A 19,731-nucleotide genomic window follows, 5' to 3' on the forward strand; every position below is an offset into this window, starting at 1 on the left:
ACATCTAAACCAGTTAATACAATAGAATATGTGTTGTCGGTGATAAATTATATTTTAAAAATACGACAATAACAAATACAAATGATGATTTGGTTTTACCTCAAATACTCAAATAGATGAAGATTAGGAAAATCCAAGTAGAAGTTCTATATCTTCAATACTAATAGGAATGAAAACAGTTCATATTCCTATTTTTCCTCTGAACCAAGTAGAAACTCTGTATCTTCTAGAAACACTAGAATGGAAGAAATACAAACTTCAATAATAGTCCAACAAATGAAACTTGAAACAAGTGATGTTATTACATTCTCAAATTTCTAATCCAGAAATATTACACATATTTTGAAATTACGTTTCAATTTAGAGAATATAAAACATATTCTTTACATGTTTTATTAGATACTAAAGCTACAACTAGTAGTTGTAGAAAAATGTCATTCCTTTAGAAAAATAGGGCATATGAAGCATCCAATAAGAGCCATAGGAATAGATGGTAACAAAATCATAATTCAATATAAAGCTAGAAACGTACTAATCTACATAAATGATGTAAGATTTGTGATACCTAAATTATTATGTTTTCCATAAATGCATGGAGATATATTATTAGGAAATAATTTTATATATCAACATTTGTCATTTTCTATTGATAAAATTTTAATTATGTTATCTGTAGAAAAACTTCTATATAAATACCATTAGTAGAAAATCATAAATTTGTTTGTGATAAAAAATTTCACCACAAAAAAGGAATAAATTAAACAACTTGAAACAAGTCATTGGTTGTTAAAATATTAGATAATAATTTTAGTGAAGAACCATTAAAATTATGACAAAATAGCCCTAGATATTGTAGTATTAAATCGGAAAATCCTAATAAAATCATTGAAGTAAAACCTATGATCTATACTAAACAGGATATAGAAGAATTCGATATACAAATTAAGGAATTATTAAAAAATGATTAATAGAAAAAAACTAATAGTCCACATTTTAGCCCAACCTTTATGGTTAGAAATCATGCGAGTAAAAAGAGAAAAGCAAGGATGGTCATTAATTATAAAATATTAAATCAAAATATTATTTTATTATGGTTATTTTATTCCAAGAAAAGATGTTTTAATTAATCGACTAAACAAGCAAAATATTTTAGTAAATTTGACTATAAATCGAGATTTTGGTAAATCATGCTAATGAAGAGTGCAAACCTTTAATGACTTTTAGTGCACCCAATAGACATTACCAATAGAAAGTGATGTCATTTGAATTATATAATGCACCACAAATATTTCAAAGATGGATGAATTCTATTTTAATAAATATAAGAAATTAGGTGTAGTTTGTATTGATGATATCTTGATCTTTTCATATACACTAGAATTACATAGAAAATATTTAAATATTATTTTTAAGAATTCATAAAACATGAAATCATATTAAGCCCTAAGAAAATAGAGCTAGAAAAATAGAAATAGAATTTTTAGGATTAAAATTATCTGCAGATGGTCTTAAACTACAAGATCATATTATAAGGAAAATAAAAGAATTTCTGAAAAGATTGAAGATAAAAGCGACTTCAACAATTTCTAGGAATTATAAAGACTCGAAATTATAAAAAAATTAAATTCTAAAATCAATCGATTCTAAAAGTTTATTTACCTAAAAAGGAGATAAATTAATTTTAGAAGCGAGATGCCTCACAAAATAATTGGGGTTGTATTTTAAAAAGCGAACAATAAATAATGAAGAATTAATATGTGGATATAGTACAGGAAAATTTAAACCAAATGAAATTAATTATGTCATATATGAAATGAAATTATTAGCTATAAAGAAAAGAATAAAGAATTTTCTTATATATTTAGGACCTGAAAATTTATTATAAAAGCGATAATCGACAATTAAACATTTCCTTACTAATAAAAGTTTGGAAACTGTACTAAGAAGAATTAGATAGTATAATGAATTATGTACTTTTAATTTTGAAGCTTTATATGTGAAAGGTACTGACAATATTATTGTTGATATCTTAGCAGGCCTTATGGATAGAGGTAAACAACCTCTAGAAAAAGTCGGTGAATGGGCTACTGTTTATAAAAAGCCCAACAAAGAGAACACCTTCAAATAAAAAAAACCTTAATCAAGGATTTGTGACAATCCCTTCTCAAGTATCATTTTATCCTAATCAAGGATATTATATTACATATCCAATGGTAAGACAATCAGTTGGAACTCAATTATCATTTACACCACAATCGGTAAGTCAACTACCTTGGTCACAAGATCCAAATTCAATGTACCAAGCTAGTTATGTTGAAATTATTCAAGGAGCAGAAAAATTTTGTGCAACAAAATTTTATTAATGAAATATGAAAAACTCATATTACTGAATAAATAGCAAATTTTAGAAGACCTGTTACTAAACGTTCAAAATTTTTAGTTGAGAAAACAACTACAAAACATGAAATTCATGATTTATTATTAAATTCTATTTTATATCATGAATGGGAAGAACAAGAAATTAGTTTCTTAGATATTAAAGAGATAAGCAATCTTCTTAATATATCACAATATTTTATTAACAATGGAACAAATAATCCAATTATAAATAAAATATTTAGCTTATGCTTATATAATAAAGCTAGAATTATCTTACCTATAGAAATTTTTAATAAAATTGATGGAGCTATTTGCAATTTGCAAGCTCAATTTCAAAAGCTTTTTCGAATATTTTTACAAGTATAACGTATTGGTTTGTGCAAGTGTACACATCGTTATCAAGTAATAAGTAAGTATAAGTGTTATTGTCTACATAGGGACTGTATATGTTAATCAATATTTTGTAAAATTAAAGTTAACAATTTGATGAGAAAAACACAATAGTTTTGATTGGTTGATGTTAAGCAAAAATAATTATCTAGATACAAAATGATCCCTAAATAATGTATGCAATAAAATGTTTGAGATGGATTTAGCAACAGAATTCACAAGATTTCAACAACGATAACATGAATAGGCCAGAATAATCACATCAATTAACTTAGTTCATTTTCATCATGTTAATAATGTTCCAAAAAATATTTCATGGCAACTCGATCTTTCATGAGCTTGAAACCAATATTAAGTGCTTTCAGAATCTTTTACTAAGAAAAATATGCATTTTACTGATTATATTCAACTAAGGTTTCTTAGAATTCATATGAAGTAATAGGGACGAGTTATGTTTGAAACAATTTAATCATATAAACCTAAAAACCATGCAAGATAAAAAAGCTCTTTCGAGTTATTATGAACTTTTAATTTAGTCGGGTTAGGATCTAAATTAAGCATGCACTTTTCAATTATTATGTTTATTAGTCGCCATCTAGTTAGGATTACTCAACTAATTCTCATGCATTCAATCACGTATGAATGAAATACATGCTTGAGTTTAATTGAAAACATGATCAACTGAGGCACAGAACATCATAACATGATTTAAATAACTTTATTGAATTGATGCAATCATCCTAGCTAAACAAAATTAAGCTACTATTTTTAGTGAAAAAACTTTAAAGCAAATTGCAAACATGTTGAATAAGAAGAAGAACAATAAATATTAAAAAAGAAAACACTCAGAATAATTTCAGCAATCCTCTGGATTTAATCGTGGTGGCTTCCTCCGATCCTTGCAGTTGCTCCTTCGCAAGATGCCCCTCAAGGTGGCCAGTCAAGAGAGAATTTTCTCAAGGAATTGCTAACTAAATGAAGGGGGAAATGGAAGGTTTATGAATGAGAGGTTAGTGAATGATGAGACAAAATGAAGGGTGAATGTTAAGTGGGGGATGATTTGATAAGTGAAATGAAGGGTCTATTTATACTTGAAGGATAGCTCATAGGTTTACTAAAAATAGCATCAATGATCCCTTACAGCGTGTTTGGTTCGCTGTAATGGGTATGTGATTACCCATCTATTTCGTGCGCCCCACCTAATCTCGTGTTTGGTTCGCTGTAATGCCTATTACGCGCCTATTACATTACCGACCTATTCCCCAAATTCTCTGCTTTTGTATTCCCTTCCCAAAATGACGATTAGCCCTATTACGGACGTCTTCCCAAATCAGTCTCTGTTTTACCCTCTCTCCCTACCCGAAATTGACCTCCACCCTCTCCCTCCCAACATCAATAGAAGCTGCCAGCAAAGTCACCTCCACCGTTATATTGGCATCTTTCGCCGACTCCACCATCTCAGATCTCCGGCCCAATTGTTTCGGCAAGTGCTTCTTCTCTTTTTTTACTTAATCCAAATTTTTATTTTCTTCCTCATGATTTGGGTGTATGCTTGTACTGTTTTGAAATATTTGATTTTAGTTGTGCAGAGCCTAATGTTTAGCTAAGGGCACTCACGAGATTTCCCTCTTTTCTCTTGTTGCAATAATGGGTTGCTTTCTTTCAATACCATAAATCATCACAACAGATATCCTTCCATTTTTTTCCTAAACCATTAATCAAGTTATTAGTGTCCTATGTATGTAGGTCCTTTGATTGCTACAATCCTGTAACATCCCAAATACCATCAGAATTTTTAGATGAAAAAACACAAACTTTCTTCCCAACATTATTATTTCATAAACTATTGGATAAGGTTTGTAATTTAAGTACTGAATATGAGAAATGAAAATGAAAATTCATATAATGACTTTTAGCAGATAACAAGTAAATAGCAGGTCTTGGCAATATCTATAAAGAAACCGATAAAAAAGACTCATAAAGTAGTCTATTTTCTTACTTGCATTGGGTAATTTGATTATGTGCTGCATTTAGAACACTTTATATCAATGTTTTCTGCTTCTTCCCAAGTTATTCAGGTTTAATGTTGTAATACTAACCAAGGCTGCCTCAAGTAATTGCTAGTCAACCCACGTAATAATTGTACTTCTTTTGTATTTGAACTATATATCCTGATGTTATGCCTTTTTCTTGAAAACTTATGTGCTTGATTCGTTCTCTTTGCTCACCTTAATATGAAAAAGTATGTTTCTAGTTACCGGATGGAATGTTTACACAATCTGGTCTTTTCGCTTAGGTATCTATTCATTGTCTCCGATGTCGGTAGCTTATTCCGACTGCATTGATAAAATTTTAAATACTCCGAGTCCACTAGGTGAAATCCTGAATATTAGGTGCAAATATTAGATGTTTTAGGTGCAAATCTTGAGCATTCTTTCCAAGATCCCGTAAGTAACTAGAGAATTCAAAATCGCTTTTGAAAGAACCCGCTTCAATTTAGCATGTTCACTTTACCGTGAAACTCCCCTTATTTATGTTCAATTCTCGTTATATTTCATGCACGATTTCGTGACTTTTCTTTTTGGTTTAAGGAAAACAGTAAATTCTCTAATGAATATTGAAGCAAAAAGAAGTACAAGTTTCTAGAATCTATAAGTGCAATTATGGTATCTCTTTGGTGCAAATAAAATTATGGTATCGCAATATTGATCCAATGGAAATTCTTTGGTCTTTGGAGCATAGTGTTAGATTATGATATAGTTATTGTCTCGGCTCGGTTTCACTAGAAATTAGGTGTAAATTTGGGCTTGGATCAATCAATGGGCGACTTTAGCATGTTAGTTTCACTTGTAAGATCTAGTGACAAATGTATCATGTATGATTTGCCTATTATGACATCGTATATATGGTATTCTTGAGTGAAGCATGCTTCATGTACACCTCTCATAGAGTTTCCTTTCTTATGCTTCATGTCTTGCCAAATGTATGAGTGCTCGGATAGTTTTACAAAACATTTTATGATGCACGAAATTGTAATATGGACTTGTGCATCACAATTAACAACAGATCTTCACTTCATGTTTTTCAATTTTACCTTATTTTTTCAATTGTAATCTTGGACTTTGCATCACAATCCATGGAACTTTTCTATTCTGCAGATAGAGCCAATCCTAAGTGGAAATCTGCCTCCTGGTTTTGATCCTGTTGAAGGTTGCAAGCTTATCAGAAAGGAAAAGGTATTATTTTCAAGATTTTCCCTTTTCCTTTTTTTTTCCTTTATGAAGCTGTGAGTGTGCACTACAATTTTAAAGCACAAGTTTGAATGAATTCCTTCTATTTTGCTTGTTTGTATTCATGTTACTTTGGTTTTGCTGGAATTCTTTGTTGTGAATGTAAGGGATATAATAAGACGTTTGATACCTCTGTTATAAGCATTAGCTTAGACGATAGAGTGATAGATGTTGCTCCCTTGAGGAGTTATATCAACCATGATGAGTATTTAACGGATCATGGGCTCAATTACGATACTTCATCATGTAGCTCAAGTTTCGGTGTCTATGAGAACTATATGTTCTATTTTTTTGTGGTTTACTCCATAGTAATGTTTTTATAGTTATATTTTGCAAGTGGTGGTGTAATAAGTTGATTTTTATTGGTATTGAAAATTTTGAATTTGGGACCGAATTTCTTAAGTTGAGGTAGTTCGAAAATTTTATTCGAGCAATTACAAGACTTGCTATAATTGATAGTTAAATTGAATGTTATAACTGAAAATTGTACATTTTATGTAAGTACGTTTGAATTGGTATAGTGCAATGAAATTAAAGGATTTGAATTTCCAGTTGAACAAGCCTGCACAGATTGAGAACCAAAGAGCCAACACCCATATTCTCTTCCAATTGTCCTCTGAAAATAGGCAAGACCCATTCCCCATCTTTTAATGGGGTTCTTCTCTTTTGTTGGAACAAATTTTTCACTCAATAGCCTGCTTAAAATGCGGCTGTCTGTCACTAGGTTGATTGGCTGATTGACTGTGATTCCTTTGTTGTTACTTTAGCTTGATTTTTTTATGGATATATGTAAATGATAAATCATGATAATTATCATCTTACTGCACGACCATGAGCATGGAAAACTAGGAGATTGGTAATTTGTTTACATGTAATTGTGAATAACTTGCGAAATTGGTTTAGTTAGTTCATTGAGTACCTTTATCAATTGTGATTGATTAAATTGTATTGCAATAAATGTAAGTATGTTCTTTGACTTACAAGTGAGGCTTTAATTGGACACTATCTCTTTTTTAAGTTTTATAGAATTTGGAAGTGAGTTATGGAATAATATTTTAATAATGTATCATTTTTTCAGCCTATTTCAATTTCATTTAAAATATATTATTTTATTTTAAAAAATTGTTGATAATTAAATATATATTAAAAAATAGTATATTAAATTGATATAATAAAGATATCATATTGATTCGAAATTTACATACATAATAAATATAAATATATTAATAAATTTAATAAATATATAATAAAGCTTGCATTCTTTTGTTGTCCACTCTTGTTATTTTCACTACCCCAACATCAGCTCATGCTCTAGTTATCCAAAGTAAGACCAAATTTATTTATCAGCTTAATTGTGAGATTTGGGTCTGGTTTTACTACCTTATGTTTTACTTAGATCCATATATAAACAAAGTTTTTTTTTTTTTTGGTTTTTAGTAATATAGTAAATTAGCTTAATTATGAGATTTGGGTCTGATTTTCTTAGCTTTAGTTTTTGTGTTTAAAATAAGTGATATTGTTGATTTCTGCAGAAAAAAAAAAGGAATTCAATACCGAAGCCAAAGCCAGGTCCCAGGTATAGTAAGGTACATGGTAAACGTGTATGCATAGGATATTGATAAAACCAAAGAAAAACTACATATATATATATATATATACGTGCCCAAGTTGCTTCCTCATCTTGTTCTTCAGGCCAGTATATGTATATAAGTTGGCTTTCATTGATGTATTTATCTGCACTTTGGAAATCAGAATTGTAATTTGTGGTAATGCTTGATGTAGTTGAAAGTGTTCTTGAAAATAATACGCGCTCACGTCATTTTTATTATTATCATATCAGTGATGGTGTAATTTAAATTAAAATTGAATCCGCAAAATCATAGATATAATTGTATTACAAAGCTGATGAAAATACCAACCTTCTATAATGTTGTGAATTGAAACCATTTTTCTCTCAACTTTCTTTAAATGTGCAGTGTGCTAGTTTTTATTATTATAATGTTGTCAAAAAATACGGTTAAATGTTAAAATGTTCTTCTTAGAGATGATAGTGGAAAGTAAAAGATAGTTAGGTTACATGAGATTTAAATAAGTTAATACAATGATACACAAGATATAAATTGCAAAGATAATTTTCATTTCTATTTTTTGCTTCGTTAAGATTCTAAATTTGTATTGTTCATTTTTCTTTGATAGTGTGATATTGCTTCCTATTGAAGCGGCTTGTTTGATTGCTTCCTCAATTTTCATTTCTATTTTTTGCTTCGTTAAGATTCTAAATTTGTATTGTTCATTTTTCTTTGATAGTGTGATATTGCTTCCTATTGAAGCGGCTTGTTTGATTGCTTCCTCCACCCACAGTTGAACGTCTTCTTTTCACACAATCACTGTAAGTTCTTTGGCAATTAAATTATTTAATTTTATTTTACTGTTATTGAAATTATGATTGGAGAATGTGACCCTTTTACTACGATTTGACAATATGGAACACATTAATATCTTGCGAGAATGGCAAATGCGCCTTTAATTGCACAAAGTGTGAGGCGTAAAAGAATTGGTATTGCATTGACAATATGGTTGGAAATCTGTAGAATTGCGAGTTGGTTTTTACTTACATTGGGTGCCATCGATAGCCTACATACTTATAGACCAAGGATTAGGTTCTATATTTTAGATTTTTATGCACAACGGGATTATGTGAAAAGGCTTATATATGCTAGTGACGAGACATGTATTGAACAAGTTAGGATGAATAGATTTGCCTTTTTCAAACTATGTGAGATGTTACAAAAGTTAGGGGGATTGAAGTTGTCAAGGCACATGCTTGTTGATGAGCAAGTGGCAATGTTTTTACATATCATTTCCCATCACCTTAAAAATCGAGTTATCAAGCATCACTTCAATAGAAATTGTTAGCAGATCATTTCATAGTGTTTTAAATGCTGTCATACGCTTACAATATGTGTTATTTAAAAAGGCAGAGCCAATTACAACTAATTCTTCAGACACAATGTGGAAATGGTTTAAGGTATTGGACTGAGTTTTATATATAGCTTGTACATAATTTAGTTGATTTAGATTTAAATTTAGTATCTTAACTCAAGGTTTTATAACATGTGATATAGAATTGCTTAGGCGCTCTTGATGGAACCTACATCAAGATTAGGGTTCCAACAGTTGATAAACCTAGATATCGAACGCGAAAAGGTGACATAGGAACAAATATTCTAGGAGTTTGTACACCTGAAATGCAATTTGTTTATGTTCTTCCTTGTTGGGAAGGTTCTGTTGCTGATGGACGAGTTCTTCGAGATGCTATTAGTAGGAGACATGGACTAAAAGTTCCTCATGGTAAAGTGGATAGTTAGAGGACATTGAATTATTCATTAAAGATCAAAATTTTTTGGGAAATTAATCATTTTAAAAAAAATTATAGGTTGTTATTATCTAGTTGATGCTAGATACACAAATTGTGAGGGATTTCTTGCACCTTTTAGAGGACAATGATATCATTTGAATGAGTGGCGTCAGGGTTATCAGCCAAGTACTCCGCAAGAATTTTTTAATATGAAACATGCCTCAGCACGTAATGTTATTGAAAGATGCTTTGGGTTATTAAAACTTAGATGGGGAATACTTAGGAGTCCATCATTCTATCCTGTAAGGGTGCACAATAGAATCATTATTGCATGTTGTTTGCTCCATAATTTTATTCGAACCCATATGAGTATTGATCCTATTGAAGCAAAGGTGGGAGAAGGATTACCTAGTAATGTGGTAGATGATGATGAACCGAATATCGTCAATATTCATCCATCGGATGCTTGGGCTACTTGGAGGATGGAACTAGCCAACCAAATGTTTGATGAATGGCAAGCATCTAGAAATTAGTTAGGTTTAGGGAGAAAATGAGTTTGAGTTAATTTGTTTATGTTATTTTATGTATCTAGTTTGTAAAACTTTGATGGTGTTTGAATTGTTTTTTGTATTGTACTAAACTTGTTGAATTATAATTTGATTTCTTTTCATTCATCATGTGTTATAATTTTATACAGTGTTGAGTTTTTGATTCATGATATTGAACTTAATTTTAATTTTATAAAGTGTTCCCCTTTTGATTCATGATATTAAACTTAGTTTTATTTTGTTTTTTTTTTCTTAAGATAATTATGTCAGGTGTTTCAGAATCAAATGTTTCTTCCCAAGCATCTCAAGGAACCAAAAGGAAATGGGTTCCAGAAGAAGATGCAGCATTGGTTTCCTGCATGGTGGACTTGCACAATGTTGGAACATTTAATGTTGATACGGGGTTCAAAGCTGGTTATTTAAACGAGTTGGAAAAAATGTTAGAAAAGGTTTTACCCAATGCAATGTAGACCTAATATTGAATCAAGGATTAGGTTACTAAAAAGGGATTGGTCAATCGTGTATGACATGCTTAATGGCCAAAACACAAGCGGTTTTGGTTGGGATGAGCATAGGCAGCTTGTTGTTGCTGAAGATGCGGTTTGGGACTATTATTTAAAGGTAAGAATTAGTTCAAGTATTTATGATCTTATTTTTACCAAACTTATAACTAATATGATTTCCTCATTTTTATAGAGTCATAAAGAAGCCGGTCAATTCAGACATCGTAGTTTCCCTTACTACGACCAACTTACTACCATATACGCAAAAGATCGAGCGACTGGGAAAGATGCTCAAACAGCCGCTGATGTTCTTGAAGAAATAAATGTTGAGGATGTACCTACTGCAGATATTAATGAAGAAAGAAACGAATACTATGACTGCGATGCTAATGTCTCTTTGGATGACATGAATGTTTCTGCTACGGAGCCGCAACCAGATAGAAACCAAGGGGGTTCCTCATCTTCAAAGAAGAAAAAAAAAAGAATTTTGATGCAAGTGATCATTTTTCTTCTTCAGTTCATGATGCTGCCACTTTATTGGCGGAAAACATGCGGGCCATTGGCGAACAAATCAGTAGGAGTATTGCCTCCGATGTGGTAGTTCAACAGAAGTCAGAAGAATTCCAGATCATCCAAAAAAAAGCTACAAATTTATATCCAACCTTATGTGAAATAGAAGGTTTAACAGAGGACGAGCGGTTTCGAGCATTGAGTAAAATTCCAGATCATCCAACTCAAATGCTCGTTTTCTTTAGTTTACCTTCCAATGTGCGGTTGGAATGGGTCAGAAGATTTCTTGCTGACCATTAAAAATTATGGTTTTGTTGATGATATTTTCGTAACTTTTTCTTTTTGTAATATTTGGGATGGTATTTCATTACAATGTTCTAACTTTTTGATGTGGCAAAACTGTATAACATATGGATTATGACATAGAATTTCATGAATTTCATTTAACCTTTTGTTAATATATGAAAATTATGTTTATGCAAAATATAATTCTAAAGTTATTTATTATCGCTAATATTTTTTATTGTAGAATAATTAAATTATTTGTTCCACTAATGATATTTTAGCACATTAAATATGTATTGCGTTTAAAAATATGGATGTAAATTTGGCGTTTTGGGCCAACAATCTAAGAACGTCAACTTTATCTTTTTCAATATTAGATTGTAGTTTTATCAAAATTAAGCATGGTGGGGCTAATGTTTAAATTTTTTAAATTTGTCTAATTTTTTTCATTGCTTTTTCTCCTTAAATTGTTTTATTTATAAATTTATTATTCTAATAAATAAATGTCATGTTAAAAATGAGAAAAATAGATATTCATTTATTTATAAATATTTTTATAATTTTGTATGTATTTTATCGAAAAATAAATGTTTAAATTTTTAGTTTTTAATTTTAATTTTTGAATTTTAAGAAGAAAGGTTAAATTGATATAATATGTAAAATTGAAGGTTAAGTTTATTGAATTTTTAAAGTTAGGACCAGATTAATAGAATTTGTAAGTATTGTAGTATTATATATTATGATTTTAGTAAATTCATATAAGAATATTTAATATTAAGAATTTTATTAAATTATATATTTTATTAAATTATATTTAATAATAATTATGTTAAAATTATATTTTATAGTATTATATATTATGATTTTAATAAATTCATATAAGAATATTTAATATTAATAATTTTATTAAATTATATATTTTATTAAATTATATTTAATAATAATTATGTTAAAATATAATTAAATTATTTATTATTTATATTAATAATCTTATTAAAATTTAATAACAATAACAATAATCATCTACCTAAAAAAAATTCTGCTAAGGGTATTCTAGTCATTTTAGTTTTTTTCCTTATGTTATTACACATCTATTCCATTCAACCAAACACAAGAATACCATTACGCCTCTATTCCATTCCATTCAACCAAACAAAAGGATTACCTATTACGCCTCTATTCCATTATGCCTCTATTCCATTACAGCGAACCAAACGCACCCTTAGTTTTCTCTCACCCTTGGCCGGCCATAATTTGTGGAGAGGGGGAGTTGTTGGTTGCTTGATTCGCATGAATCAAGCAAGGGGTGGACAGTTTCTTGGGCAAAGTTAGTGTGCTAATTTTCAATTGTTTTCCAAGTGTGGGGACCTCCGATTAATTATCCCAAAAGCTGATTTCTTTTGTTGCTCAAGTACCCTTGCCGAATTGGGCTTTTCTTCCTCTTGTTTCGACAGTTGTGTGACCCATTAAAATGTCAGACTTATCCATCATGTGATTACCATTTTTAATCGGGTCAGCGTAACATCTTCATGACCCAAATTGCATGCTTTTGTCGTCCAACTAGGGTTGAATAGCAATTATAATGAGCTTCTCATCATATCAACTTCATGGTCAATATGTAACGTGAAATAATTAATTTATGCACAAATTTGCATATTTTATTAAATCATGTGAAATTCACCCAATTAACTATCAAATACTCTGGATTAACATTATTTTTAAGTAAAAAGGTGGCAAAATAACTATAAAAATTCTGTGTAGGAAACTTTAGTTTTGTTTATGTGGACACAAATTTTGTTTAATATTAGTGATAATTAGAATTTCAATCATAAAAATCATGGATTTGGATTTCAAACAGATTACCACGTTACATAATTTCACTTAAAAAATTCATTCTTGTATGATTATAATTTTATTTAACCTTTTAATATGGTCATATATAAAACTCATTTGTATTATAGAGTTTAATTTGTTGTAGCATTTAAATAATGTATCATGGAATTCTAGTTATATAACCAAATGCAACTACCACATCTAACAAAAAGTAATGTATAAGAAGAACATTAAGGAATTTGCAATATAAAATGAATTTCAAGAAATTCCATTTATGCGCATATAAACACAACTATCAAACTAAATATTTATTTGAAATGGACAATTATCTATTTAAATAATAATCACATTAGAGAAGCAACTGTTGCATGTAGTTTGTAGATTGAAAAATGAAACCAAAACCTACTAATTGAATTATAAACATAGTTACGACGCAACAAAAATACCCCAATAGGCACTTCAATTTTGAATATTCAGTTTTCTCTGTCTGAAAAAAGGTTTTACAGGGACTCACTCAGGCGCATGAATCACTAAGACATAACAATTAGTTAAAAGAGAGTGTTCGAGAACTTCAACCAAAACAATCCAACTATTATCCCCAAATCAAATTGAAATGAGTTATTTCATACCCTTTTGGACAAGTCACCATTCCTGTCCTCATCATCCCGGAAGTTGTCACTCGGTGGATCGTTTAGGCCAAAACCTGCGGTTTCCTCTTTGTAGCTATCTTCGGCACTACCGAGTTGATCACCACCCCCAAATCCCACATTTTCACCACCAGCCGCAAAACCATCACTGCCACCACCAGCAACTTCGAAACTCCCATTGTCGTAATTGGTGGATTGACCGAAGTTACTTCCATAGCCAACACCACCACCAGTGCCATAGTTATCCCCACCATAGCTTCCTTGGCCTCCATAGTTACCACTGTTACTGTATCCAATGTTACTTCCATCATTTCTGCCATAGCCGCCACCTCCATATCCACCACCACCACCATAGCCGCCAGCACCTCCAAAGTTACGACGAGGTCTGTCATTTGCATAGTCTACTCTTACTTGACGGCCATGGAGAATCTGCAACAATAATTCAGACAGACAAAACCAGGCAGATTAGCTCAAAAAAAGAAAGAAAAAAAAAACCATGCAATGATATCTATGGTTAAACATACGTGCTCAAATTAAGGCCTAAATAACTTAATTTAATTTTTAAGTAAAGAAAAATATTCATAAGTTGAGAAGCGGGTAAATTTAATGTGAAACTTGTACTGAAATGGGATAAAGCAAAGGAATGGAATGGACCTGATCTGATCTGATCTGATAGAAAAAGATTTGAGAATTTTTATGTTACTTGCAAATGTGAAAGTGAACCAAATAAGATAGCAAGGGCACGCTAGTTTGCCATGTTACTCTGACTATTCATTTTTATTGAAGTACCCGTGTTTGGCACCCATGTTTGACACATGCTTGGACAAAGAGATGGGGATAATAATTCTTCAAGGACCCTCCAAATACATGAAGATCTTAGAAAAAAATTGAATGTATCTACGTCCGGCACATACCTTGTCCAACACACCCACATCAAGTAACATAGATTTAACATATAGATAAAATTTAGATGCAATAAATCTGAATCCATAAGTCTGCACAAGAGGTATATCTCCACCCTATCTGAAAGAAGACTAGAAGCACTTTGCCAGCACAATGCAAAAACATTCATGGACCTTCCACGACCATGAAAAGAACAAAAGACCCTAGACAAGTTGAAAATGCAACTAATTTCGATTCATTTTACCCTTTACGTTTAGGTAATGAATTAATGCACTCCAACCAATTTCATAGCTATTGAATAGATGCTTGATACAATCAGCTTCTTCATTGTAAAACAAATCAGGATTCTATAGGGTTTATTGAAACATCAGCAACTCTGTCGATGTTACAAGTAATTCCGAAAAAAACTGAATACTTATATCACCTGTCCATCCAAAGCCTGTAGTGCACTGGACGCATCCTCGGTGCTGGTGTAAGTGATAAATCCAAATCCTCTCGACCTTCCTGTTTCTCGATCCACAATAACTCTTGCTACAGTATAAAACTTAATCAGCACACACTACATATATAAAACCAATATGACAGTTCGTTTAATATGTAGAGAAGAAGGTTCAAGCATTTCAAGACTTCCCAATCCATCTTCATTATGAACTTGCAAATTGAATTCAGGAATTCGTTTGCAGTAGCATACCTTCAACAACTTCACCATATTTGCTAAATGCTTCGTTTAGACTTTGGTCATCCATTTGGAATGAGATACCTGCAAGAAAGAAATTACAAGAAACCCTATGAAAATGGGAATGGGAAAATTGTTTGATATTAAAGTGGAAAACAAAGTTTAAGCGCACCTCCTACAAAAAGTTTCGAGCTCGGGTCGCTGGACATGCTTCTGAACACTTGAAAGAGGCCTGGTCTTGACTCGGACAACCGAGCATTGAGCTGCATACTTACAGTCTGCTTAAGTATACCCCCGATTTTACTTAAGAAAGCCATCGCTACAACCTAACAGAACAAAAAACAATTGAAGTTTAGATTTAAACCAACGAAATTGATAGAAGAATTAAATTGAGGTATAACAATGGATTTAATAACAAAACAGAGACAAATAACTTCACAAATAAAATCCACAATATTTAAAGAAAGAAAGTGCAGAAAAAAGGCCTTTCTTCAACAATCAGTCTTATGTTTATTTATGACTTCTGAACTCAACAACAGAGCAACCCATTTACAAGATATAAAGTTTACTTGCCATTGTGCTTTAGACTTTAAAACCCAACCTCCAAAAAGACCCAAATTTTGATTTTTATAAAAATAAACTCTTTTTATTTCTTGCAAGCTTAAATGCCAAAAAAAACTCCATTCTCAATCATCCCCAGAAACCCTAACTTTCACTGATCTTAACTCAAGCAACTAAAACAAAAACAAAGGAAGCAAATCATTACATGTTAATATGAAAACCTAAACAATAATCTGGTACCATAAGAAAGTAGAAAACAAAAATAAAAGATGATTTGAACTATACTGCAACCAAACGAAACCCTTTGAAAAGAAAAGGAATGAACAGCCAAAAGAGCAGATCAAAATTAAAAAATAAGTTTAGTGCTTTTATGAAGCTTACCCTTTTGTTTATGGGACTCAGAGATTGGTTCTCTTGGATTCCTTTGAAATTATTATTCTTTGCAATGGTAAAACCCTCGAGGTTTTAGGTAAACGGTGCGGCGCCAGGAACCAGATGTTTGCCCTCAAAATTATTATACGTGGGAATCTTTTATTGGAATGTGTTTTCCACTTTTGCTAGGCATTGTAATTTTTGGTCAAACTTTGCCCCTATATTTTTTCAACTCTCTAACTCAAACCGTGAATTTAAAATTCGTAAAATTTTTATAAAAATAAAATAAACTAATTATCTATATAATTTAAAAATAAATTATATATTAAAGAGTAAGACTGAAAATTTGAGAAAACAAAAACATCAAGACTGAAAATTTGAGAAAATAAAAACATCACACTTATATTATACCAACGTAGTCATTTTAAGTATTTTTATTTAAGTTAAATTAAATTAGTGGTATGGGTAAATATAAAAATAAAAATAAAACTTATTTTTATTGAATCGACATCTATAGTAATACATAGAGTTTTACATATAATATAAATCAGGCATATTCAAATTGAAAATTCATCTTACATACGAGAACTTTTATAAATATATATATATTCACTCGTTAAAGATAAATTTAATCGTAACTCTAATAATTTCGAGCTTGATTCAATCTAATTTGAACATTTTTAATATCATATATAGATTAGTTGAAGCCAAATTAATATATATTCCTAGTTTCCTCATGTGAATGCGATTTTTAATTTTTATTTAGCTGGTGTTAAATTAGTGGAAGACAAATGTAACTTTTTTGTACCTCCACAAATGGAACCAAGCACAGCAACAATGCAAAATTAAGCAGAAAGGTCGTCATATTAAAAAATTAATATATAAATTTATGAATGTGACATAAAATAAAAAAATTATTATTAACACGTAGAGATCAATTTCATACAAAAATGAGTTAAAAAGGGTTAATAACAACCAAATAGATATCAATTTCATGTAATCAAAACACGTTGAGCAAAGTACTGAGCAAGAAAAATAAGAAATTAAAACAAAATTTTTATTTAATTTATAAATAATTTTACTGTTTCGTTTATCATCGATGAAGTGTGATCCGTATTTACTAGAGAATATATTTTGATATCGCATAATTTTAAAAATTACATAAATTTAAATATAATTAATTATTATATTACAATAACTACAAAATACAGAATACAAACTATAAATAACTTAAGAGTTTTTTTTGCTCTTTTCTTCCTTCTCTTCTTCTACAAAATACAAAATGTCTGAAAGGGGGCCAAAACCCCACTTCTTAAATAGAAACGTTGATTCTTCTTCTCCCTTCTATATATATATATATATATTAACTAACAACTATTAACATTGTCGAAACCAACTTTATTTTTGGAAAAAAATAAAAATTAGTTGTCGATTAAAATTGGAAAAATTGGGAGTCGCCACCAATCTTTTATTAAGGTGTGATTGGGTCACCTAAAAACGACTTTGGTCTGCGAATTTTAAAAAAAGGGGTCCGGGAGTCAGTTACGTATGAGGAAGGATTAACACCCTCATTATGCCCAAAAATTGGTACATAGTTAATTAATTAATGTCTTAATGTCGAAAATTTGAAAAATATAATCCTTAGCAAAAACTTAAAAACGTTACGTATTAAGACCCTTATCATTTCAGAGAAAGAAAATGACACACCCAATGCGTTAGGGCACGACATTCTAATTTCCTCAAAAATAAATTAGGCTAGAATACTCGTGTAATAAAAATTTAAAAGAATATCCATTTATTCAAGATTTAAGAAATCGCGGCCCAATACGTTAGGGCACAATTCCTCCAAAATCCCAAACTCGGAATATTTCCTTTATTATTTTTTAGAAAAAATCTTCATTTCGAGAAATCAATGCGTCACATCCAATACGTTAGGACACAACGTGTTGAATTCCTAATAATGAGTTCTTATTTTTTAATTAAAGAGAAATGCTCGATTGTTAGATTTAACAAAGAAAATCGGAACCCAATACGTTAGGGCTCAATTTCCTTGAAAATCCTAAATACAAGCATTATCTCAATTTTGAAAAGTTTGAAATCGAGTAAAAATGATGTGATGCTACATTAAATATACAATGCAATAATAAATATTACAATGGCATAGAAATAATGTAAACATATAAATAAATAAAACTAATATACATAAAAAAATAAACAATGACATGCAAAGTATCACATAAACGAGCAAAATAATATAAATGAAAACACAAATAAATAGCAAAAAATAAAAGTTACATGATATACACATTAAACTACGAAGAATACACATGAATTTATATATAAAAATTAGATTATAAAAGATTTATATAAACAAAATACATAATGCATTTGTGAAAATAGAGAAAAGTAGGAAAATATGTATATACATATAAATTATAAAATACATGTTAAAATAAATAGGTATTTAAGCATTTTGAAAATACAAAAAACATAAATATACACATGTTTTATATAAAAGAATATTTGTTAGGAAAAAAGAAAAAATAAATGAAAAAATAATAATCACATTACTAGAATTAATTAATAATAATAAAATAATTTAAAAAAATAAATTGAACTGGAATTCAAAATTTTGGGGTAAATCCGCAAATAAATAGAGCCAAAAGGACTAAATCGAACACGCGAATTACATAGATGGGCTGGAAGGGAAATTTTCCCTTCTCCTCCAAAACGGCGTCGTTCCAAAAGGGTTAAATTGAAATTAAAAATAAATTAAAGGGCGAATTAAAAAATAAAAAACCTAATTATAAAACATTAAAAAGGCGGAGGGACTAAAAGCGCAATTTATCCCTCCGCTCAAAAACACGCGGATCCTAGGCCAGGTCGGGTCGGAGTCGGGTCGACCTCCCCAAAACGACGCCGTTTTGGCGCCTGGGGAGGCCTAGTGAAACGGCATCGTTTCACTAGGCTATTTAAGCCAAAAAGTTACACAAATAATTCATTTTTCATTCTTCTTTAAAAAAAACCACAAAAAACTCTCTCCTTCTTCAATTAGTCCAGCTAGGGCCCGATCATCAGCCAATCATTTGCCACCGCGCCGGCCGCCGATCTCCAGCGCCGGCACCACCGTCCGCGGTGGCCGAAAAGGGGAAAATACCCTACTGGGCTCTTTAGACTCCTCTAAACCCAAATCTGGGTCCAAATCCGTCAAAGTATCAACAAAAAGACCTCAAAAGCCTAGGAAACCCTTCGGTTTCCGATCGTCTATCCTCGGAGACAAACCTCAACCGCCCTAACGGCGTTTTAGAAGCGGGCAAAGATAAGTCTTTTACCCTTTATTCTATTTTATTGCATTAAGTAAAAAGAATAACATAAAAAATGAAAATAAAAGTATCAACCTTTGTATTTCCCGATTAATCCTCTGATGGTGTTTTTTTGTGTTTGCTGTGAAAAATATTTGCTACTTCTCTTATTGA

At 30.7% G+C, this 19,731-nt stretch overlaps 1 protein-coding gene across 1 annotated transcript; it reads right to left on the minus strand.

Annotated features, from left to right (window-relative positions):
- Positions 1–13,486: 13,486 nt before the first annotated feature.
- LOC105788461 (glycine-rich RNA-binding protein 4, mitochondrial) lies at positions 13,487–16,431 on the minus strand. The gene is made up of 5 exons (XM_012615373.2): positions 16,265–16,431; positions 15,495–15,648; positions 15,338–15,406; positions 15,071–15,177; positions 13,487–14,172 (listed from the first exon to the last, which is right to left on the minus strand). Exons 2-5 carry the CDS (start codon positions 15,637–15,639, stop codon positions 13,720–13,722), a joined length of 774 nt encoding a protein of 257 aa, XP_012470827.1. The 5' UTR covers positions 15,640–15,648; positions 16,265–16,431; the 3' UTR covers positions 13,487–13,719.
- Positions 16,432–19,731: the final 3,300 nt, after the last annotated feature.

The sequence above is a fragment of the Gossypium raimondii genome, chromosome 2 (assembly GCF_025698545.1).
Source record: "Gossypium raimondii isolate GPD5lz chromosome 2, ASM2569854v1, whole genome shotgun sequence".
Lineage (NCBI taxonomy): Eukaryota > Viridiplantae > Streptophyta > Magnoliopsida > Malvales > Malvaceae > Gossypium > Gossypium raimondii.